Source organism: Centruroides vittatus, unplaced genomic scaffold (assembly GCF_030686945.1).
Source record: "Centruroides vittatus isolate TY-2023 unplaced genomic scaffold, ASM3068694v2 contig_927, whole genome shotgun sequence".
NCBI lineage: Eukaryota > Metazoa > Arthropoda > Arachnida > Scorpiones > Buthidae > Centruroides > Centruroides vittatus.
Window position 1 is genome coordinate 508245 of NW_027122613.1, and position 25419 is coordinate 533663.

The window sequence follows — 25419 nt, forward strand, 5'->3', positions numbered from 1 at the left end:
TTCTGGAATATTTTATTAAAACTTCTAAAATAAAACTTTAAAAGACTATTAAAATTAAAGGAGTTAAAAATAATATTTTATATTAATATAATTTATTATAATAATACAAAATATAAATTATTATAATTTATTATCTATATCTATTTTTTCCATTTTTTATTTGTTTATATTATTTTGTAATTTAAGGAGACGAGCCATATACTTTGTATGTTGGAGTTGGTCCTTCTGTACAACAAAGCCCAGCCATGATATTTACAAAATATTTATTTTCTTATCTTACTGGTGTAATTATGGAAAATGCAAGTCAAGAAAGTTGTAAAAATGATAAAAACAATGAGGTAAAAAAAATGTTGAAATTTTATCATTTATCAATTAGCATATATTTGTTTATTAAAAATATGTACTAAAATTTTAAAATACAGTAAAACATCTAACCTCAAATACTTTTTCTTGAATACTCTTTGTCAAACTGGATTATCAGTCCTGGCAAACACACTATATAACATAACATTTTTCTGCTCCTAAAGTCAAACAAAATTTCTTCTACCGCAAAAGTTGTCTTCTTTAAATCAAACTAGTTGAACTTAGCAAATGCTAACAAACCTGTTAAGTTCTGTGAATCTTTTTGGCACATTGCCTGGTAAAGTGGCTTTAATACCTCTCGATGAGCAGCTGTGAATGATGTAGTGCATTTCAAATAAAACAGATTGGGTCATTGCTTATCAGCTGTATTAAAGTCATTTTACCAGGCAATGCACCCTTCGTTCATGAGCAAGTTGCCAATTTAGTGAAAATCCATCAGATTTAGTAGAAATATCAAAATGTGGTTTAATGTATTGTGTGAAATTTGATTTAAATTCAGTGTAGCATAGAGAGAGAAGTTTGTGGTAAACCTAAATTCAATATATTTATTTGAATCATTGTTACAGGATGATATTGTTCTAATAATGATTTAGATAAATATCATGGATTTAAATATATTACAGAATTATATCCCTTATTTATTGCTTTGTAATAAAAATGTAAGTTTTTCATATACCTTCAAATACAATCTCTACAATTCAAAGTGGTCATTTTTGGTTCCTTCAAATTTGAGATTTAGAAATTTTACTGAAAATAGATTTATTCTATTTTTCTTTTTCTTATTAATGAGTAAAAAAGTACAGCAGTAGCATTACAGTGAGATAAAATCATATCATACTAAATATTAAATTGTATATTATAAAAACAGAAGAAATACATTACAAAAATACATGAAGAAACTAAATTGTTTTCATGCTTCCATCATGTCCGATCATCAGGAATAAACAATCTTCTTTTACAGAGACATCTTTTTATTTTAGGCTACACCAGATTGCCAGAAGATGTTTTAATTTATTTTACATATTTTTACAGAGGTATAGCCTTCAATAAAAGGTTGCCTCAGTAAACGAAGGCTGTTCTGGTGATTGGACATGACGGAAGTGTGAAGATGATTTAGTTTCTTCCATTTACAGGACGGGTAGAATTAAACTGATGATACTCAGACATATCTGGAGCCAGCTCTACTGAACCAAATTGAATGAAACTTGGTACACATGCAATGCAGATTATGGGAAAGAGATTTATGGGAAAATTAATAGAAATTTTTACTACCAGGGGATAATGTGGTGCTGTTTAGTCAAAAATGTTTCTGGCCGTGGGGTTATTTGTGTGAGGCTTGAGCAATTCTTGAGCTCACATGTTAAAAATGTAATAAAAGTGTCAAATCAGGGGGACCAAACTTTGATTGTAGCACTTGTAAAAACTGAAAGAAAAACATAAATAAAAATGGGAAAGAATAAAAATTTTTAGTTGAGAGAACAAAAAAAAATAAACTTTAAAAAGGTGATCTAGTGCAGAGATTATGTTCCAGACTTACAAGAATTTGGTTGTAAACAATAAGTAAATGCGAGTAGGAGTTTCAAAGTTTGATAACTTCTCTTATTGAACAAAAACATAGTGTCAAATTAGACTCTTTGTGGCCCAAAATGGTCTGTTATCTACCTGGAGACAAGAAACTGACCAATCAGAAAGCTAGAGTTGGGAGAGAATTCTTTAAAATCCCCGATCTCAAGGTTAAAGACAGACTTTTCTCTGTCTCACTGTGTGAGACAGAGAAAAGTCTGTCTTTAACCTTGTCAACCAAGAGAACAAGTCTTAACCTTAAGACTTGTTCTCTTGGTTACATCTCCTTTCTGACTTGCCTTCAGTGTTCTACACATATGGACTTTCATCCTTATCTTCACCGTTCTGCATTTGCTTGAACTAATTTTTTTTTTATCACTTCTGTCACCAGACTTCTTGATAGACAACTCCATGAAACATTTTCTATTTCTTCTTTGAAACCGTGTTTTGTTGATTGTTGGACTATGAACCCAAAGTTGAGTTTTAATTAAACACTTGGCTTTATTTCCATCTTTATTTAGTTGAACTCCAATGAGATGGCCGTATTATTTTCTTGATGGAATTCACCGTTTCTGTAATTGAAATTTTCTATCAAGAAATTCATCAAGAAAATAATATGGCCATCTCATTGGAGTTCAACTAAATAAAGATGGAAATAAAGCCAAGTGTTTAATTAAAACTCAACTTTGGGTTTATAGTCTATCCATGAAACATCTCAACCGACCACCCTAGGACTATCAACTCAGCAACAGTTCAGCACCATAATCAACAAGTCACTTCATTAGATGTAAGACTTAGAATTAATAAACAGGTTTATTTGTAACTACAGCTGTCTGCCTCACTTCCATTTACCCCACATCTAATAAATCGTGACATTTGTGCATCCCCAATTCAGCAACCTTACATTTGTAAGATGTTTGTCGGGCATTTTCACTCTGTTGGAACTGAAGGCCAGCATAGTATAACATGTCTCCCGGATTCCTTCTGAAATGTTACATGGTTTTACAATTGCTACATGTGGTCAATAGAGGAGGAGCCTAGTTTGAGCACATACTGTAAATATGTAAAATGTAATTTTATTCTTCTAATAAGATTTTGTCCACTTGTCTTATAATTGTTATCCTTTCAGTGCCACGTTTTTTTTTTTTTTTAATGAAAATTTCAACTATTTTTTTCCATAAATTTTTTTCTCATGATCTGCATAACATGTGTACTTAGTTTCATTTGATTTGCTTCAGTAGAGCTGGTTCCATGCATGTGCAAGTACCATCCAAGTATTTTTAATGTGTAAAATACAGGAAATCCTTGTTAATTCAAAATTCAACAGACAAAAATAATCACAACTTCGAATTATTTGAGATTTACATATTTCTGTACAGTATACTAAATGTCATGTAATTGGTGTAATTTATTAAGCAAACAGAATATGGCTAATTATACAAGACACTATTTTCGTTAATTAATAATAAATAACAATAAAATAAGTAAACTGCAAGTAAACAGCATGTATCCAGTGAGAACCTCACAGGTTGACAAATAGGTTTTATAAATAAAAAGTAAAGCAGAATTTCTTGAAATGTAGCCCAAATTACTTTTAAAGTGGCTCAAAAAGTAGTAAGTTGCCCAAATCTAGTAGTCTAAAGCCCTACAAATATTTCAATCTGCAACTTGTAACCAAATCATGCAATCTTGAAACCCAACTCCATTTTATGAGATAAGAGAGAAGATAGTAGTCCACAGATAAGGTAACAGTTGAAAATGTGTTATTGTAAAAGCAAAGCCATGTTGACAGGTATTAAGTTCGATATACAACTAAACAGAATTGTCACACATGTCAGGTGTGTTTATGTAATCGTATTCTTAAGAACGTGAGATTTCCCCACCTAGAGAGGGAGAAATTGTACATTCCCTTTGGTGTGGTGAGTCAGTGCTGACCAGTGTGTGTATAGGTAAGGAACCAGTGTTGTGCTTATTAATTGTCGGGTGCCAGACTGTTGCCCACTTGTGGAGAAAATAAATTTCTAGTATTTTTTTTTTTTGTTGTGTTTTGAAGAATTTGTGTACTGTGTTTAGAACCTGTAAATGGAAACATTTAACAACAGGATTAGAGTTGTTCTTGGTCTATTTTTCTCTTATAGTATGGAGGCACTTCGATCTAAACAAATGAAGTAACATACTCATATTGTAGTCTGGACAAAATTTTCACTTTGAATTTCAAAGTAGCCATATATTGAACTAACTGAATTCCTTAAATCTCTATATCCGTGGCCAGGACAAATAGTACAGTTATGAACAAACAGGATTTTGAACTATCTGGGTTTGAATTAATGAGAGTTTCCTGAACCATCAGTCATTTTAATTGAAACAAATGAAATAATTTTTTATTTTTAACAAAGTTTCTACTAAAGTTTATTAAGATTACATATCATCATTAATTACTGTTTTTAATGTTTTATCTTATTAGATTTTTGATTTTGTAGGAATATGATTACAGATGGATGGCTGGTCCTAATTTCACTGGGGTTTGTGTAAGATCTACTGTCTTTCAGACTCAAGCATTATCACCTGCTTTTGTGTTAAAAGGTATAATTATGTTATATTCACAATTTCTTAAATCTATTTTAAAATAAAATATTTGATCAAGTACTAAAAATTTTACAATGTGTATATAAATAATTGGGCTGCAATTTGAAAACACTTGTAGATCTATAAATTTCCACTGTCGTCTGTCTGTCCTTCATTAATTTCTAAAATGGAGTTAGATAGATGAAAGTCAAGACCAGATATGGAAAACTTAGGGGCAGGAGGTCCTGATTAACTATATACAAACTTCTGATGTCATGTTATTTCAATTCCAAAATTTTCCTGAAAGGTGTTAGATAAATGACAGGCATGACTCTGTTATTGTTATCATTAAAAATTATTTTTAATCTTGATATTTTATTTGGGAAATAGTTACAAAAAAAGACCAATATATTAAATAATTAATATTACTATTTATTTATAAAAGATTTAACCAAACTTTTATTGTGTACAGCTAGTTAGATTTTTTTTATGAGTTTACTTAGTAATTGGAATAAAATTTACAAAATTTTATAGTTTTTACTACTGAACTTAAATAAGCAGATATTTTTTATTATTATTATTATTAATAATAATAATAAATAATATCTATCAAGTAATTGATGACATTCCTTCTGGGCATTGAATTTGATAATTTTTAAAATTTTTTTTAGAGAAAAAATTATGTAAAAATAAATTTATACATACAGTAGAGCGTCGATTATCTGAATCAATTGGGGACTAGAGTTGTTCAGAAAATCGATTTTTCGGATAACCGATTGTGTACGAAAAAATACATTATTAATATAGTATATTGGTATATCCTAATAATAGTATATTAATATATTTCATGTTGAAATTTTTCTTTGTTGCATGTCGCTTTGTGATGCTTCGAAATTTTCATCGATGTTAAGCCTATAAATTTTTATAATAATCATGGCTATTGTATCATTAAAAATTATTTTTTTATTTTGTACAAACAAAATAAATATATTGAAAAATATAAAAACAAAAAAATTATATTTTAGAAGTTAATCTAGTATCATAAACATTTGATTCAGCACGACACAGTCTGACTGGAACTCATTTCAGTTGATCAGCTTTCGGATAATTGATGATCTACTGTAGATATAAAATTTTATTTTTATATCTAATAATGTCATTAATAATACCATCTTTATATATCTATATATAAATTTATTTTTACTTCATTTAAGTATAGGAAAAATAAATCTTTTCAAAATTTATTTTTCCTGAAAAATTAATTTATACTTAAGTTTCATTTTTTTTCTTTGACAAGATAATTTATATTTATTCTCTGCTTGAAAAAAGAATTTTCAACAATATACCATTATCACGATGATGATATGAAATCAAATTTATTAAAAACTAATTAAGTGGGTGCTACATTTTACTGACTTAAAAAGCCATTGTTGATTTTTCAGTCATTGAACTTGCCAATGTATAATAAACCATAAACAATAATAATTAAAACTAATTATTACTTCTGGGTTATTATAAGCTTTATTAAATTTGTTACAATATTTTCTTTTCACTTTTTTATTATTATTACATTAATCATTAACTTAATAAATTTTTTTTTTATATCTAAAATATAAATCACAGTATATAAATTAGTGAGTATAACTATATATTTTCATATATAGTTTTATTATGCTAATAATATTGTCTATATTGTCTTTAGAAGTAGTGAATTAATATATTTTTCAATAATTTTTGAATAAATTTAATGTTTTCCCAGCTTAAAAATGTTTTGCATTTTTATTTCATGCTTTTCATTTATATTGAAATATATTCAAAATAAAATTATGATTTTCATCAATAACTTTCTGTAGTTTTAAAATAAAATTTTAACTTTGTTATAATTCATAACTTATTGATATTTATTTTTGAGAATTTTTATCTTTAAATATTATAATGAATTAAAAGATTTTTTTATTTTTCTTTCTTTCCATTGGACTTCCAACAGATTTTTGTTCCAGAAAGAATGCCCCAGAACTTAAAATTTTTTATGAATCATTTTCATGTTTTATTTTGTACTTTCTGATATTATAATTCTATATATTATTATACTTGGTTGATTATTATTAATTGAAGAAATATTTAAATTTCAAATTTTAAAGCTGCTTCATTTCATCTTGGTACTTGAGTTCTCACCAAAAAAAGAGTATATGAAATGTTACTTTACCATTATTTTCTTCATTCTTTTATGAATTATTTTAAATTTTATTTTCAATGTCATTCAATATAATTAATCAGCTTTTCTTCACTATTGTGCAAAGAATAGAATTGATTCTTTTATAATTATTTTTCACTCATTAATTTGCATTGTTATTTAAATTGGTATTTATTAATATTCTCCTATTATTTTACATATATTTTCTACATCCATTATTTTTTTTATTCTTTTCTTATTTTATTCTTGGATTATATTTCTCTTTCTAGATGTTTGTAATTTTGATTTCATTATATCTTATTATTTCTACATTTAGTAAATGCATTTCAATAAATCTGTTTCATTATCAAATTAGTTTCTTTTTACATTTGCATAATTTTCTGACACTTGAATTATACATATATATTATTATTATTATTTTGCACTTATTTACAGAAATGGATATGATTTAATTTATTATCATCTATAAATGTTGAATATGTAAACAAATGATTATTTCTCTCAAATTAAAGAAGAAGTGTTATATATATTTATAAGCAGCACAGTCATTTTATTTGAAAATTAATCGTTTTTTTTTATTTTTTTTTATGTAGTTATTTCTAAACCTAAATTGTTGAACTTTTTTCCATGGATAAGTATCATATTGATAAAATAAAATACTTAATAATAATAATAATTCAACTTAAATTAGTGAAATGATAAGATTTTATAGCAGTTATTGGGTTGCAGTTTTTAAATTGCAAACCTTTAGATTCCCTATTGTCTATCTGTCCTTCCTTAATCTTGAAAACAGAGTTAGATAGATGATAATTGAGACCAGATAAGGAAAGGTTAGGGGCTGGAATCCCTGATTAACTATATACAAATTTCCTCTCTGGAGTGGAAATCATATGATTTTTTAAAAATTGCAACCTGACATACCAAATCACCTACATTTGGTAGAATTTTCCTCCACGATTGAACGAGTGTTGGCTTTATTTTGTTCCAAGATTGAGTTACACCATGTATTGCATCCAGTATTGTCATTTTTTTTCCAAAATTTAATCAAATCATTACCTTCATTACATTCTTTTAAAAATTAAATTCATGCATGGATAATCTGCACAAGGATAATTGGGAGTTTACTTTATTTTCTTTTTATAGTTAACAGAAAACTAGCAATATATTATATATACTGTAACATTTTTACAGATTTAACAAAATAATGTATAAGAATTAAGAAATTTGATAAACTCAAATTGATATATTCTGATTTCAATTTCTTTTTTCCTTACACTTTGTTTTAAAATTTTAATAATAATTTTTAAAAAATCATACAATATCTATAATGTCAGACAATTAAATTTATAATATAGTATGGTGCATAAGAAAATGTTAGATAAACTTATTTAGTTTTACTTTAAGGAATTTGAACTTTTAGAAAGGGTTTTAGAGGAAGAGAAAACTGTCAATGGTGGAATTCAAATATTGTTCTTCTATCAAAGAATTAAATGTTTAGAAATACTGAAAGTATCTGCATATATCCACTTTAGTAAATTATATCGTGTTTGTGTTTTATATATAATCTTAAATATATTATAAGAGTATTTATAATTTGTTAATTTGAATTTATACTTGTTAATAAAGGAAATAGCAATTTATAATATAATCGGAGTGATTCAGTATCAAATTTCACCCATTCATTATTTAAAATTAATGCAAATGTTTGTTTTTTATGAACATGTAAATATTACTAATGCAGTTCAATAGAAGCGTAACCACTGGATTAACAAAAATTTTGATCTGCCAGGTGTCTACAAAGAAAAGTCCAATCTGAGTAAACTATGAAATAACACTCAGATCAGGTCATCAAAGAAACATTTTAATGTATTTAATACTGCAAATAATAGTTTATTCTTCCAAAAAGAAAATAAAAATTTTTTAGCAATCTTTATAAATTTTATACTGTTTAAGGAAAGAAATTTGTGTATAAACTGGTAACGGATAAATACACACCCAAATGCAGGCCTCGGAGTCGCTCACTTTTCTCACTTGTACTCACTTTTCTGAAGTATCCTCACTTTTCTCACTTTTCAGGTCATTTTCTCACTTTTCTCACTTTTTTGGTCATTTTCACGTGCTTAATTAAGATGTGGGGCAAACCAAAAATAATTTTAAAGCCAAACGAATTGCCGAATTATCGGACTATCAGAATAGAATTTTTTAGAAGAAAATACGCGGCCCTGAGCAGACTCAAAATTGCAACTGCCCGCTCAGTGTCGTTAGGTTATAGAAAACAAAAATTTATTTAACGTATTTAAAAAAATCTTTTATGCACTTAAAAAATCCCTCTCATTACAAATTCAGAAGCCAGTGTTGAGTAAAGTTATGTACTCATGCCATATTTTCATTATTCGCCAAAATCTACCTTATCCGAATTGCATTTCCTTCTACAGAGTTTAAAAATAAGTATTCTAAGCATCCCTGCAGTTTTGGCTGTTTTCTAAGAAAATCACTAAAGTCCTTTTGCAGGGGAAAGCACATTACGCAGAGGGATTAATCTCTCAAGCTGACAACACTGCTGCCGCTTTTAAATTCAAAATATATAATTATTAAAATTAACACGAGATAGTAGCGTAACCTCCTACCACTAAAAAAGATTTCGTTTCTGACCATTTAGTTATCCTGGTTATAGCCCAATAATTTGGCAGATTATTTGGTTTTAATTAACAATCGGGTTATGGAGTTGTCGTTTACAAAAATATTTTTTTACTTGATTTATCTTTAAATAATTTCATAAACTTGAGTTTAATAAAATTACTTTAATGATTTCATAGCATATTGTTAACGTTAAATCACATCTACATCTTCCCATAAATGTATGTTTAAATTGACTACAAGTATAATTATTCCATATAGTAAGTGTTATTTTCATAAAATGTGTGATTACTTTGCTTGTGAAATATCCATTTTTTAATCTTCTCTTATGCCGATTATAATTGTGCATTAATTGAGAGACTAAAAAAGTAAACGAAAATGTAAATTCATATTTACATATAAAATTTACCAAATAAATTAAAATATTCGAAGTGTTGTAAAAAGTACAACACGTAATTGCTTGTGAGAAAGATTTTCACAGGCTTCCCAAAGGTTAACAACTTTGCAACGATGTTGGTTTTTATTCATCTGCAGGAAAAAGTTTTTTGTTATTTATGAAATCATTAATAAAATATTATTTTACTTATATTATTTGGAGTATATTTATTTCAGATTTATTATTTTATTTGGAAATCAATATTTACACATCTCGAAGCATTAAAAAATAAACAGTTTCTGATAATGATAAATATCCGAGAATAGCCAAATTAGTGAAATCAGCATCGAAAATCCCGTTCCCATGAATGAGAGGATCAATTTTATGCCGGGCACTTTCTCCTGATAGAGCATCAGTGTTGGAAAGAATGCTTAATTCACTTTTGATTGTTAAGGAGGGACTAAACATGTATGACCAAAGCCCACACCTTGTACCTATTGCAAAGGACGACTGAAATTAGCTTCCTCGGTGCATAGAAATTATCAAGAACGATTGGAAAATGAAAAGAAGTTAAAAGAATAAGAGAAACGGAAAAAAGAGCACAGAAATGTTTTGAAGAACAACAAAAGAAAGCTGTTCGTAACATGAAGATTATGGAACGGCAACTGAGTTTAAACCAGAAAAATGTAGAAGAAAATGAAATACATGCGACAGTCTAAGTTTTGTTAGAAGCAGCAAACAAAAAAACTGGAGAAGGCTATTAACAGCAAGAACATGAATGAAGTACAAGCAGCACGTGTGATGCTTATTAGTGTTAAGTGTTCAAAAGCAAGAGGAAGCGAAATAGAAGGAAGTTGATAACATGCAGAATAATCTTAATAAAAGAACATCATCTTTCATGACTGATTATTTACAGAAGCCAAAGACTTTTCAAGTATTCATGGTTTACTGGAAATACAGAAGCCACTGGTTATCGGGAAACAGAAAAAAAAAACGCGATATAACCGAGTAATAAAAATTCTGGGCTTTTACTAAACAGATTATACATGCTATGGAATCTCTGTTCTTTCATCAGCAAGTGTTTCTGATATAAAATAAGCTTAGTTTTTCAATCCTGAATTTTATTCGTAGGTTATATCGAATTAATTGACGTTTACGTAAACATCGAAACCATGAACGCCCATTTAGCATTGTTTCTTTAACAATGACATTGAAAGACAAATACTGTCGATATAAAAACAAAACATCAATTGCGATTTTATTATACAGTACTATATAAATCGCTTATTAGAAATTCGTGTAGTTTATATTTTTCAATAAAAATTATAAATGCTGTAATTGAAAATTTAAAAAAAATGAATATTGAATATATAATAGAACATCAAAACTTATAAAATTACAGAGTAAAAATTCTCTAAAAAGCAAAATGAAGTTACTACTGTATAAAAATTTTAGAAGTTTTCGTTCAGAATTAGAGAGATCTTTTCCTTACACGTTATGCGGTGAATTCGAAATTTCACACCTTTATGTGAATTGACGCAATACCGTTAATTCACATAAATGTATGAAATTTCGAATTCACAGAAACTTGTAAATGAGGAGACTGTACTTAAAACTAATAAATAAACAACTTTTATATCAAAAGGAAACAAATGACAATCGATCTATCCACCTGTTCTGCATATTTAGCTCTTTCTCGTATTTCGTTGCAAATAGAAATTCAGTGGTAATTGGTAATTTAAAATTAATTGACTCAAATGCTTTTAAAATTTAGGGGACCAAAAAAACGCGATATAACGAGTGGCTACTATATTACAGTATATACAGAAATTTTTAAAATGTGTTTAACCATAACAGAATAAAAAGAAATAACAATTTTTACTGCTGTTTTGCTGAGTTTTCCTTCTGTGTTTTCACTTTGTTTTGTCACTATTGCACTCACTTTTTATTCACTTTTTCTGTATTTCAACTCACTTTTCTCACTTTTTCAAAGGGGAAATAGCACTCCTAGGCCTGCAAATGCCAAATAAACATCACTAAACCAGATAATATCATATAGGATAAATGGCATTTGGGTGTGTATTTATCCTATATGATGATATCGGATTTAGTGGATGTTTATTTGTGTAAACTGGTAACATTTACAATAAACCAGGCATTCAATGACACTCTCTCCTTCAACTAAACTTAATCAGATATATGAAAATAAGGTTTATAAATTATTTTGAGTGTTTCTTATTTATCAAAAAACATTTGTTTATATCGTAAAAAATCCAGGATGATGATAATTTTTTTTCCTCTAACTTGAAAAGATTCTGCTTAATGCTAAAATAGACTAAATGTCTTTATTTATGTGAAAGTTTTAAGCATTATTGATTCATGATAAAATCTTGAACTGTACAGAAATATCTGCAAAAAGTAATTCAACGTTTGTACTTTCCATATAATTGGACTATAAAATTTTTCTTTGTTATTAAGTGCTGTGTCTATTATTGTTTTATTTTATAGTCTATGGCAATATGTAATAGCTCACATATATAAAGTGATTGGGTGATTGAATAATTTTTAATTACCACTTTATAATCTCAAGAAATGTTTGTATAGTTATGAGGTAAAGATATTTTCTTATTTCACCAATGAAAACATTACATTAACTGATTTTCTTTCTCTTAGACTAATTAGCAAAGTATGCGTTTATTTCTAGTTTCTAGAAAAATTGAACAGAATGAGAATAGACTATATTTAACTGCCCATTCGAATATTAATAACTTTTTAATTTCAATTCTTTCAGACTGGAATTCGAAAGAATATTCTACTTGGACCGAAAGCGTATGGGAAGAGGCATCCGTCTTGATATTTTTACAGCCCAGTCGTGCAAAAGAAGCAGCAACTTTTGTAGCCGGATGCATTATTTCTGTCCTCTCCTTCATTATCGTCTACTTCGCCAACAAGAGGGCTTCCATTCTATTCGGGGCACGAAATTTAGTTAGCTGCTAGGAATACGCCACAAATCATATCGCTTTGTCGGATCTAGGCCACAGAAACACCTCCGTAACACCCATACCCGTCAGTCTATAACCGTTTCGTTCCGTCGAACAACTTAATTCTACGTTTTCAAGCATTTTATACAACAACTTTTTAACGTTAAAATTTCTAAGAAGGGCTCTCTTTCAGCAGTTACCACTTAAAAATTATTTCATCTTAAACGGTTTATAGTCACGTTAAAATTCAGTCAGTTTACGATAGGACCAGCAAATATCTCGAACTTCCGTTGCCTGGATCGGTCGAAGCTTTGTGATTTGTGGTAGACATTATAAGAACGTGTACAGATGTCTAATTGTCCAAAATTTGACATTTATATACATAGGGATTTCTCAGCCACGTCTAGTCACAAATAAAAACCTAATTACGGATTTGAGTATTCTACATCTCGAAATATCGATACGTTCGTCGGTATTCCGAAATGTGAGAGAAGAATGTAAGTAAAAAAAAAAATAAAAAAAACAAAACTAAACCCTCGATCAGCAAGTTGATCGTCGAGTCTAGAAATGGCACGAAATATATGTATATATTAATAACAGTTATTTATTAATTCATTTCCGGAAATTAAATCGGAATGGGTCTTCGACCCGAATTCGTGTATAAAAATTTCTTGTCAGCATCATAAAATCGAATTAGATAATATTGGAATGCCGTAAAAAAAAAAAATGTTAAGGCGCAACAACTTGTAATATTCTTTTAAATATATGGAATGCACTTTTTAAAATAAAAAAATAATAATAAGGAATAATTTTCCAATTTGTAATTATTAATAAATTTTGAAATCTTCTGCTTAGTGATGTTTCCTCTTGGGGGGAAACGAATCATTTATCTTCTTTTTCCAATTGAATAAAAATAAAATCATCATTTTTTTTTATGAAGTAAGTTTAAGTGTGAAGTCCAGAGGAAGCTTTTGAGATTTTACGTGTACCAGTAAAAACAATGGGTAAATTGTAAAGAAGACTTTTATCGAAAACGATTTTTGTATAAGTTGTATTACATAAAATAATAATAAATGGGTCACAATAAAAAAAATCTAATATCTGCCAAGACGATCGTAGAATTTCATTTCTGACCAGTAACTATTTGCACTGGGGCCTTGAAGCAAAGTAATTTATCTCCTTCTCCCGTAATTTCGAAAACTGTCATCGTTTTTAGCTGAAAAAAATGTAATTATTTATATATATATATAATAATAAGAATTATATTCTAACAATCGAATTTAGAAATAGTATACTCACAGATGGAAAAAACGGGAGTATATCAAGATCGAATACAAACGTTTGTTTGTCACCTTCAGATACAGGACACGTGATGTTCCTGCCTTTACAGGCATCCCGATTCAAACCAGGCAAAGGAAGACTTATCCCTGATATTTCGGCTCCAACCCATAATTGCAGCCAGTCTGAGTTTTGTTCTAAAAAACAAAAACCCAATATATAACGCAAGTTTCGTAAATCTTGTAAATTATGAATTTTTTTTATTGTCGGTATTCTATCATCAAAGTGAAGATCTCTGACGCCATAACCGTAGTCAAAAAATAGTTTAAAGACTCAGAAATTTTGACAATATGATTATATAACGCACGAAAACTTCTAAATTCTGATTGAAACATGATACAAAGAGGGCAAAAAAAGCGTTGGATGAAAGTCGAGACCAGGCATGGAAAGCTTAGGGGCAGGAGGCCGCGATTAACTATATACGAACTTCTGGTTCATACCGGAAGTCACGTGATTTCAATTCAAAAAAAATTCCTTGGAACGGAGATATAGATGATCGGCATGACTGTCATTATTAGGAAAGTATGATGTACTGTACGTAGGCGGTTTTTTTCAACCTCCGATGGTCCATAAAACAAAGACAAGAGTAAATTCATTTTGTTATTTACACTTGTCTTTGTTTTATGGACCATCGGAGGTTGAAAAAACCGCCCTCATACAAGGGCGAGATACAACTAATTTGAGATGGAGAGCATATATATTAGATTAAATAAATTAAAAATTGTAGCCGGGCATTGTGGCGATGTCACAATAACTTGCTCGTTACTAATACAGTATTTTTGTTGTTTGCATGTATAATTCTCTACAGAAATTGTACCTGGCGTCAAAAGTACCTAAAATGGCCTTGATATGACGAAATAGTGTCTCAACATCGCGTAGTTTGATGTAAGCAGCAAGGTAAGTGCGGGCCGGATGGCCGAGCGGTAAAGGTGGCAGCCTACCGCTCTGGGGGACCCGGGATCGAATCCGAACGGGTCGAATAATCCCCAGGAATTTTTCGGGGGGTGGTCCGTTCGGATATGTCGGGCCCCGTCCCTCACCACCCGGTCGCCCCATTGTGGGCCTGGCCGAACCCATAATGGGCGTACTAAAAGAGGCCCTCTTAGTGCCCACAGGGCGGAAAGAGTTAAAAAAAAAAAAAAAGGTAAGTGCGCGATATTTGGCAAATAATATGAAATTTTTATAAAACGTACGTGATTGTTGTTCATAAAATTACATCGTGTGAATAAATGTCAAAGGAAAGAAATTTTTACTAAATGAATTTTTTTTAATTAAAGGAATTTCTGACACGAAATTCGTAAATATTCTTAAAGAACGAAAAATTTTTACATTTTGAACTCGACCTGTCTAAAAGTTTTTAGCCTATCAGAGTAGAAACGAGTAGTAAAAGTTAACTCCGCTTATTGTGATCACAGATAGTGTTATCGAAATTAACAGGTTACAAAACGAAGTTAACATTTAAAAAATTTCGCTTGTAATTAGAATGAGAATCATCGTCATCGAGTATTTACCGAAGATTGATGATGGTTAAGACTGACCTTTTTATGCTTATGTACTGTACCATCAGCTTCAAACAATTGCATATCAGTCTTAACCATTGATTAAAACGTTTGTGGTTTAATCGTCATTTGGTAGCAATACAATAGTTTAAATTTCTGGCATTATTCTCTCTGCTTTTCATAGCAGAGAGTAATGCCAGACAAACAAGGTGAAAAATATAATAATGATTACAGTACTTAAAAATTAAGTAATTTTAATACGTGTTTTAACACTTGTATTGTATTCAGCACTATGCATTTTCTCTTCTCTCAGCTTCAAAATTCTCTTTAGTGTTGATTATAAAAACTATTTTTTCCGTGAATATTACGAGGAATGTTTGTTCTTTTGTGGAATTTGGAGTTTTTTCGAAAAAAGTAATGCTTAATTATAATCTTTTAAAGCAGGAAATACGATATATTGTTTAAAGATGCAAGTAAAGATGAGGCCATTGTTAGACGGCCGAGCAGTTAAGGTGGCAGTCTACCGCTTTGGGGAACCTGGGATCGAATCCACGCAACGGGTCGAATAATCCCCAGGAATTTTTCGGGGGGTGGTCCGTTCGGATATGTCGGGTAAAGTCCATCCCGGCCGAACCCATAATGGGGTTGCTAAACAGAGATCCTCTTAATGCCCACAGGGCTGAGAGTTAAAATAAGGCCATTGCTAAAATAAGCTGATTTATCCTTATATATATTACAAAAATTACATGTAAGCGTTTGTGTGAAGTAGAGTAAGATTTGGCAATGTAGCGATATATTTTGGTCTTGACTGAAATGCCGAATTATGCTGTATAGTATAAATACTATAAATCACAAATAATTTATTAGTCAGAATCTGGTAATTTGATGACAGGTAGCGGTAACAAGGACGACGCCAGCCACTGGGCCAAGGGGGCAAGATGATGTAAATTGATAGAGGATATGAATTGTATGTAGGTAAAATAAAAACGATTCATAAAGTTTTAATCGTTTACTATGTACCGGAAAAGAAATATCTTAATTAAAACATTTTTTTAACTTACAAGAAGCCTAAGAAGATTATTTTAGTTAAAACTTAGTATTTAAATGATTTTTTCGAATTTCTAAGGGAAGGCAGCTGCCCTTCTGCCCTTCCCCCTGGCGACGCCCTTGAGCGGTAATGTAGTTATGAGAGTTGGCAATGTAGTGGTAAGTGAAATAACTCGCTAGTTTTCTATAAAAACATTTAGACTTATATTTTATTTGCACATTTGGCTACCTGTTATCAGATCTCTTGCTTGTATTTGTATCTCACATGAATAAGTCTTCATTTGTGGTGATAGATAACAAGTTGTTTTGATAATATGGTGTTAATACATATATATAAAGGAACTATAACATAGTACTCATGATTCCATGGGAACATAATCAGCGTTTTTCGTACTTCACAGCATGATAACAGGGAAAATTTATTTGAAGATCTATGGTCTCAGAAACTCATCATTTCAAAGCAAAAATCGGTAAAAATAAATTGGCTAGAGACTAAAGAATTAGCAGCAATGATACTATCGCCATCATCTTAACGATATGCTCATACCGCAATAATGGTCAAAAATTTTAAATAGAATTTTCCTGCTACCTGTAGTACAAATCCTAACTCGTTATCTCTAATCGTCTTCTGGTGATTATGAAAACATTATCACCAAATTACCGAATCTCATCGTTTAGTTTATATATATCATCGATTCCACTAAGGCTGATTATATCCTCTTTGGTCATGCACGCGATCTCCAGCGGATAGTGTTAAAAATTTAATGTTTTTTCTATGGGAAAATCCTTTAAAAATTCTCGGAAATCGAAGTAGATAGAAGCAAATAGTTCTTATTGTATTAGAATCCTATATAATTATCCTATTTGTTACTATGATTATTTTAATTTATTATAACTAATTACAATGTTCGAAAATTACAGTAAACTGAACACGTGCGATTTTTCATTTAAGCAAACAAGTAACTTTTTCATTTATATTTTATAAAATAACTTTAAATGTAGAAAGTTTTATTAATATGCATTGATTTTCTCTATCAAATGCATTAAATAATTTAATTAAGGGATGGAAATTCTTAGAATGTAGCAATTTTCTGGACTGAACTGAGATTAATTTAATTATTTTTAAACGAAATTTCTTTAAATAATTATAAAAATTCGAAATAACTTTAAAATTTTACGCTCCATACTTCGGAAAGCATTCATTTTTACAATGTTTTCTGACTAATTTTCATTCTTATTTTTATTTTATTTTACTCTTTATATATGTAGAACAAGGATGTTCCAGTCAAGCGAAACGATATTGACTTAGATTAAATTTTATAATAGAACTTCTCTCTCAACTTATTCACTTCAAACCCACGCAGAATATTGAATAATAGACCTAATTATTGTATATAATTATGGGAATTTCATATTTCTCATATTTTTTAATTGAATAACTAAAAACGAGATGTTTGATTTATTGAGTTGGTTCTAAAATATTTTAAGTTTTTAAGCTATAAAATAAGCTTTGTTTTCTAATATCAGAAACACTCGCTGATGAAATATTAGAGGATAGAGATTCCATAACATGTATAAGCCCAGAATTTTTAGCACTCGGTTATATCGCTCTTTTTCTTTGTCTCTCGACAAGCGCGATATAACGAGGGACTATTGTATTCTTAATTTCATTTGTAATCAGACCATATCTTATAAAAAAAAATAAAAAAAGTTGTATCGGTAAAGTAAAATTACTTACTTGATATAAAATCTGCTTCTATGTGAATAGATTTTCCTTTGATTGCTTTGCAAGGTTCTTCTTCACAAGGAGTTACCCTGACTGCGGTAACGTTGCCTCCTGCAATACGTTTAATTTTCAAAATAGTGCCTTAAAAAAGGCCTTTGAGACATATATAGAAATACCTACCGCAAGAATCGAATTTGATAGTTTTGCACGAAACGTATCCAACGCACCACAAGAGCCATAAAGCTAACAACATTTTGAATCTGTCTTCTGTTACTTTGTTTTACTACACTTACATTCCCGGCTTTTTATATATTCCGGTCGCGAGTGTCTACTCTCGAATTAGTCACCTTACAGAAAAAGTAGTTTTACGTGTAACCAATAGCCGATCACCTTGCTCATTCTGGTTATCATTCTCACATTTATCATCTCGTGCTCGGGAAAGCATATAGAACTACAACGTATTACGACTCGACAGGTTAAAGGTCGTTCGTTCCTCCTCAATTCTCATTCTTACTCTCCGATTCCATTGAAAAGCGCCCAAATTCGGCTCGTACGTTCGTTTTCACTAATTATAGTAATCATGTAATAAGGTCTATGAAGCTTTTATATAAATTTATGTTCTGGAACTAACCTCCACGATACACTAAGACCTTCTCTGATTCGCTTGATGAGTTTACGTCAATGCGAAGGATTCGAAATAAAATTATACTGTATTTTGTATTTAAATGTTTTTGTATTAAATTTTTTATTATTTTTTAAAATTATTAACATCAGTATAGAGTCAACATTAAATATAATGTAAGATGCAGAGCCAGCTAGAGGTTTTGCGGGGTGCAGGAAAAGGTTATTAGAGGGGCCCAAAAATATTCGCAAAAAAGAATTTTTTTTAATCGAAAAATGATACAATTTTATTAATTAAACATAATTTATAAACATTATCAAATTTTCTTAGAAATTTTAAAATGCGGGGCCCCTCCGAGGCTCTAAAATTCGATCTCTGAGCAGGCCCGACTTATATAGAATCAATATATTCTATACAAACGAATTTGCAAAATTTATATTCGACATTTACAGTGTATAAAATTACCGATTTTATTATTTACGTATTTATTAATGTATTTGTTTTCAAAGTCTGACTGACTTTGAAAACAAATACATTAATAAATACGACAAATAATAAAATAATAATAAAATACATTAATAAAACAAATTTTCGACTTTTACAAAACAGACACACAGAATTAATTGTCGACTGTGTTTCATTCAAAATACTCGTTATGCCATTTCTCAAAACTCCATTCTTGTGGAAAAAAGGCGGAATTAATTGGTGACCTTTCAAGTCAAAATCCTTTCTGGGAAATGTAAACAATACCCAATAGAAAATATCGGTTGATGATAAAAGAAATGCAAATACAAAAAATAACAATACAGTATATATCATTTAGATAACTTTTCTAATAGTACATTCAACAGAACTTAATGGCAACCAGTTATAAAATACTACACCAGTTTTATTTTTGTTATATATTTTTTTCATATATTTTATGTTCATCGGATATTGGATAGTATTACAAGGAAAACCATTTTACAAAATACATTATTTATGGAATTTTTAATCATAGTTTTCCTTATAACATTTCAATTCTAATGGTATATACAATTTTAAGATATTTGTTCCACGAAACAATAAATCATATTCAAGGTCTTTCCTCTTATTTTTTAATAAGTAAATTACCTTTAAATTAATCATCAATTGTATATGTATTACGTAACTAAATAAATAAAAAACATATATATAGGGCCTATATATGAAAATCTTTCAGCCACGTGTATAAATCGTAGTTGAGTAATGATATTTCTAAACTAAATTTTAAGTATTACATTAATTTTATGTCGTAAAAATTCTCTTAAGTGAGTCAAGGATATTTTCATTTTATTCCTGCTCTCTTCGTTTACATTTTTCCTCTTATTATAATTATATTACGCCTTAATTGATAGGTTATGGGTGTTTTTCAAATACAACAGCGAAATGTAACACCCACATTAGTAGGTTTATATACTAAGACTGGATTAACACCCACTCTTAATATATTAATATAAACTTACACAGTGAAGATCTAGATGTTAGACCCCTACTTTTTTTTTTATTATCTTTCAATATTCAGCATAGCCAAGTGTTCATGCATTTTTACAATAATTTAAATAACAATTATTCATAAAAATATTTAAATAATTTATAATCTTTTCAATAATAAATTTTTCTGTAGTATAAAAAACAAACTTAAACAAAGTTAGATAAGAATCTTGAATTGTATAGGTTTCAAGTTAATTACGAAGAGATTCAAGAAGCTTTCTGTAATAAATTATATACATATTATATATATATTGAATAGCGAATACTTTCCTTCCTTTTATTTCTTCATTCTTCTATAGAGATAATTTTAAGCTGCAAATTTAAAACAACCGGTTGAAATTTGAATTACCCGTACATAACCTAAAGCACTTTCTTCAAAATGCTACTAAATAAATCAAAACCTCTGATTAAATTTCTTGTAATTAAATCAGAAATTATTAATTTCTGCTTAAAAAAAGAAAAAAATTAGTAATATATTTTATTTCTACTGTTTAATTCTTCGTAATTCAAGAATATTTTTTGTATAATGTTTCAAGTAACCAATTGCAATGCATATATTTTTGTTTTGTTAACCAATATTGAAGGACACGTGTTTGGTTGTTTGCTAACGATCCAAGAAATACTTGAAAACACTCGAAGCCAATTCTGTTTTTGTTCCCTCCCAGTAAAATCTACGAATATTTTCGTTAATTATAAATTCGCTTGGATGACTAAAACCAAGTTTTAATTTAGTTTGAACTAAGACGTTTTAAAAAATCACATCATTAAATATATATATATATATAAAGGAATAATAATTTCGAGAAGTTGACAGCCTACACATACAAATACGTGACGTATAATTAAATGACGTATTTTACGTAACACGTAACAATCTCTAAGGTCATCTATTAGAACAAATCACCGTACGTAAATAAGATAATCTAATTTATAAAGATTTCACTCGTTTATAAGTTTTGTATTAATTTTATTTTTAATCGTATTTGAATAAAGCGAATATTAAATAAGTTTTCATTATTCCTCGAATGAACTCGTTACTTTATATTGGTTAAATTATTATTATTAATTGATTTAAAAAATTCCCACAGAATCTGGTTTCTAAATATTACACAATATTCTTCAAATTGATAAATTATGATCAAAATTACTGAACAATTTTAATGAAGGGTTTTCTGGTATTGCAATTAAAATAAATTTAGTTTCATAAACTGTAATTAACACTTTCATAATTTATAGTTAATTCAACCTTTCTGATTGTAATTGAATTAAAAACGTCATACTTCTACACGGTGGTTTTTTTCCTCTGTTTTTTTTTTTTGGTCATTAATCAAATGATTAGAGAAATGGCATTGAGTCAAACGTTATCACTTTGGATGATCTAATTAAATAGTTCAAGTGAAAGGCTTGAACTATTTAATTTATTGATTCTTGTGAAACCGTGTTGTATTATTCTTCGAAGTATCAAACACAAATTCGTGTTAATAAAGCCTGGTGTAAAATAAAGGTGGAAAAAAGCCAAGTGGTTGTTATTAACATGAATTTGTGAACTTCGTTATATAATTTATATTAAATAGTTCAAGCCTTTTACATAAATATTTATTATGTGAAGTTAATTCTGTAATTGGCCTTCTAAATGATCTCTTATCTAAACTATTTTCTTTGTCATAGGAAGTGAGAAAAGAAAAAATGTACTGGCAGTTATCTTTGTTTGTCATCTTCTTGTGCATTCTGATATTAACTTCGACTAAATTGCGTATAAGATATGTCGAAAAAATGTTTTATTTGTGTAAATAATTTAGAATATTCGTAGTGAAATAGCCAATTTACGAAAAAGTGGCATCATCTATAAAAATTTCACCTGTTGACCTACTTAGTACGTCGCCGAGTATTGGTAGATTAAAACCAGATTATACCATAACGTCGGATTCTTTATCGTTTCTGCAGCTCGAGGAACCTTGACATCCAATATCTGGTATGTAAATAGCGGATAAGAGGACAGTGTTCCACTTTTTACTACAGAAGTAAACTAAGTTCTGTGTTAAAAAATAATATATTCTTTCTTATCAGATTTTGCATCTTTATTAATCATTGACAGAAGAATGGGGATAAATGAATTTTCTAATTACTCAAAATTTACGAATTTCAGACGAATTTTTCGCTATAAATTACAGAAATGTGCCCTTTAATACTTTGTTTTTCTTAATAAATAAACAATAGCTCTGAACAATTAATAATTAATAACAATAATTTATTAAATCATCAAATGTAAACAGTTTAATTTTTAAGCAAACACGTGCTTAAAATTAACCTTGACATACTTCATACATTTTTTTATATTTAAAATTATATTGTTTACAGTTTTGTAATATTGTGAATTTAATCATTTGTCATAATTTTTTCTGATTTTTTTTATTAATAAATCCTGAAGTAATGGGCGATAAAGGAATTCTTCATTGCTATCAACGATGTAGATCGCCTCTGATTCATATATTTGCGATTTTTCACATATAATTTGAATAGAGATTTCATTCTGTATCTCTCATCACATTAGTAGACCTCACTGTATTTGGTTTTGGACACTTGAAAAAAGGCTAATGGCCACAGTATTGTAAATAAAATAAATTAGTGTTGAAACAACGATTGAATAGATGAAGCAATTAACGCTTCACCCTATGGCACTGGAGGAGCTGGGAGCGGATCCAGCTACTCGAAAACACTAGATACGCAATCTAACACAGTGTAACACAATGTAACACGCATCGTTAGATCTCTATTTTCTAAGAATCGAAATAATTGTTATTTCTAATACAAATGCATATTTTGTATTAAAATATATATATATATAAGGAGACATTATTAATCGGAACCTCGTGGGTAAGATTCAGATACGGTTTATTAAAATTTCGTCACAGATGAATGAATAACGTCTTTTTTTTTAATTTAAAAGTTTTTATTATCGGTACGGATAATTAACTGCTTTTAGATAAATAATGCAAATAATACAAAAACAATACATATCCACGGAACTTCTTTTTGCCATTATTTTGACTTTCTTGGGTTCAGAAAATCTCAAAACGTAGAGATTTGCAAAATGACTCGAGGATTTAATACTTTCCCTTGTTATGTACAGTACATAACAGCTAAGAAAGTAATATTGACAAAATCGTTCAATTTAAAATCATTTTGTAAACAACCTAAGCAATTTAAAATTAATTTCGATCATATTGGGATGAATTACCTAACGTTTTTACACGTTGCTTACTCGGAAAGATGGAAGGAAATCGCTGAATCTGGCGTAGACTCGAACGGAAGTGATAACAGCCAGATACACATTTTTCTTCATATTTATTATACTTGAAAATCTATTCACAATCAATTTACTTGTCGGAATCGTCATTGACAGTTTTAACGCAATGAAAAATACAGGCGTAAACTAAATTGATGATTGATTTGGAATCGCCATCTTATTATACTCTTTACAAAAAATTGCTGAATCTTTTAGAAAGTTAACCATTAAGAATCTTAGAATTTCAAACCACGATTAGTTTTAATCAATTAATCACTGGCCAATTACATTAATCCATAGTAATATTTCAGATTTTAATTCTGGGTATGCATGTTTATAATCAATCAGATTCAAGATCCATCAAACTTTTGAATATATATATATATATATTTATTATTTATACTATAAAAGCCATAGCAAAGATAGCAACTTTATCTTAACGTTAAAAGTACATAATATTTTTACATTTCATTTTTATATGCTGATTTTTTTTATGTGACAGTGCTTCTGCAATGTCATTCAGAATATCATCACTGATAATTGTTGTTCAATTTCATTAAGTAGTGAAAAAAAGAAAAGCATTTGGATATGTGAGTCTGCTTTTTTGTTTTGAGGTTATTCAACTGTGGCACAGTTGGTAACTTTTACCTTTGGTCATTGCCTTAATACAATCTTCACAACTTGCAAAATTTTTTACAACAAAGCTAGCGACGTAATCTATTATGCTTTTTAATATATACATCATTATAATATACTAGATATTTTATAGAAATTTTTTCATTTTGTACTGATCATGTTGAGTCCAATAGAGGACCACCTCAAGGAAAACCAGAGTCCTATCCTTTTTGTTTTGTTTTTGAACGATCTCCCTAAACTTCTGAGAAGTCAAAGTTCTATGATAGCATTGTCTTCTCATGTCGAAATTAACTGTCTTCTTTATGCTGATGATATCCTTCTCTTGAATAATTCAGCTTCTTTGCTTAGGGAAAAACAATCTTAATTGGAGACATTGTGAAGATAATCGATTGACAATTAATTCGGAAAAGACAAAGCTTATGATTTTTCGTAGAGGTGGAAAACTTAAAAAAATAACAAATAATTTCAGTTTAGAAAATCATAAACTGGAAATTGTGTCAAATTTTAAATATCTAGGTATTTACTTTTCTTCACATGGCACATTCTCCTATCATTTAAATAAAGGATTACTTGCTGCAAGATCTAAAATCTCCAGTCTCATCGAGTTACTTATTAAAATTAAAGCGTCTTCATTAAATAATTATTTTAAATTATTTGATTCTTTGATTGGACCAAGTATGTTTTATGCTTTTCCGGTTTGGGTCGATCTTTTAGTAGACAAATTTGAACCGATACAGTTATTCTACTTTAAGCAGGTGTTTCATATTAACAGATCTGTCTAAGGACCTGGAATTGGGAAGATCTCCCCTTGCTATTGGATCGTCGATAAAATTGTTTAGATTTTGGAGGAAACTTATTGACCTACCGGAAGATGACTACGGAAAATTGACAAATAAAGGACTTTCAAAGATAAATGGTAATTCTTTTTTGAAGTCATGGCCTGCTATTGCTAAAGGATTTCTAAATAATATTGGATTGTCATCTAGTTATATGTATTTAAGTGAAAGTTTGTTCTTTCTGGACTGTGATCAACGACTAAGAGACTTATATTGGTTAAAAGATGTTTAATATTTG

The 25419-nt window shown here is 29.2% G+C and overlaps 2 protein-coding genes across 3 annotated transcripts in view; one reads left to right on the plus strand and one right to left on the minus strand.

Annotated features, from left to right (window-relative positions):
- Positions 1 to 13533, plus strand: part of Nct (Nicastrin) — a 95430-nt gene extending 81897 nt beyond the window's left edge. For both annotated transcript variants that reach the window (XM_067281857.1, XM_067281856.1), the window contains 3 exons: positions 187 to 338; positions 4407 to 4509; positions 12490 to 13533. In XM_067281857.1, coding sequence (XP_067137958.1) covers positions 187 to 338; positions 4407 to 4509; positions 12490 to 12695 — 461 coding nt within the window. In that variant the 3' untranslated portion in view covers positions 12696 to 13533. The remainder of the gene's footprint in view (positions 1 to 186; positions 339 to 4406; positions 4510 to 12489) is intronic.
- A 151-nt stretch (positions 13534 to 13684) lies between these two features.
- On the minus strand, positions 13685 to 18618 carry LOC136984753 (mite group 2 allergen-like Ixo r 2). The gene is made up of 4 exons (XM_067281864.1): positions 18470 to 18618; positions 18302 to 18400; positions 13979 to 14154; positions 13685 to 13895 (listed from the first exon to the last, which is right to left on the minus strand). Exons 1-4 carry the CDS (start codon positions 18540 to 18542, stop codon positions 13803 to 13805), a joined length of 441 nt encoding a protein of 146 aa, XP_067137965.1. The 5' UTR covers positions 18543 to 18618; the 3' UTR covers positions 13685 to 13802.
- Positions 18619 to 25419: the final 6801 nt, after the last annotated feature.

Coding starts and splice junctions, on each gene's coding strand:
- LOC136984753 (XM_067281864.1), bottom strand. CDS start 18,542: ATGTTGTTAGCTTTATGGCTCTTGTGGTGCGTTGGATACGTTTCGTGC. Junction 14,155..18,301: donor AGAAGCAGATTTTATATCAA/GTAAGTAATTTT, acceptor TTTGTTTTTTAG/AACAAAACTCAGACTGGCTG. Junction 13,896..13,978: donor TACTCCCGTTTTTTCCATCT/GTGAGTATACTA, acceptor CATTTTTTTCAG/CTAAAAACGATGACAGTTTT.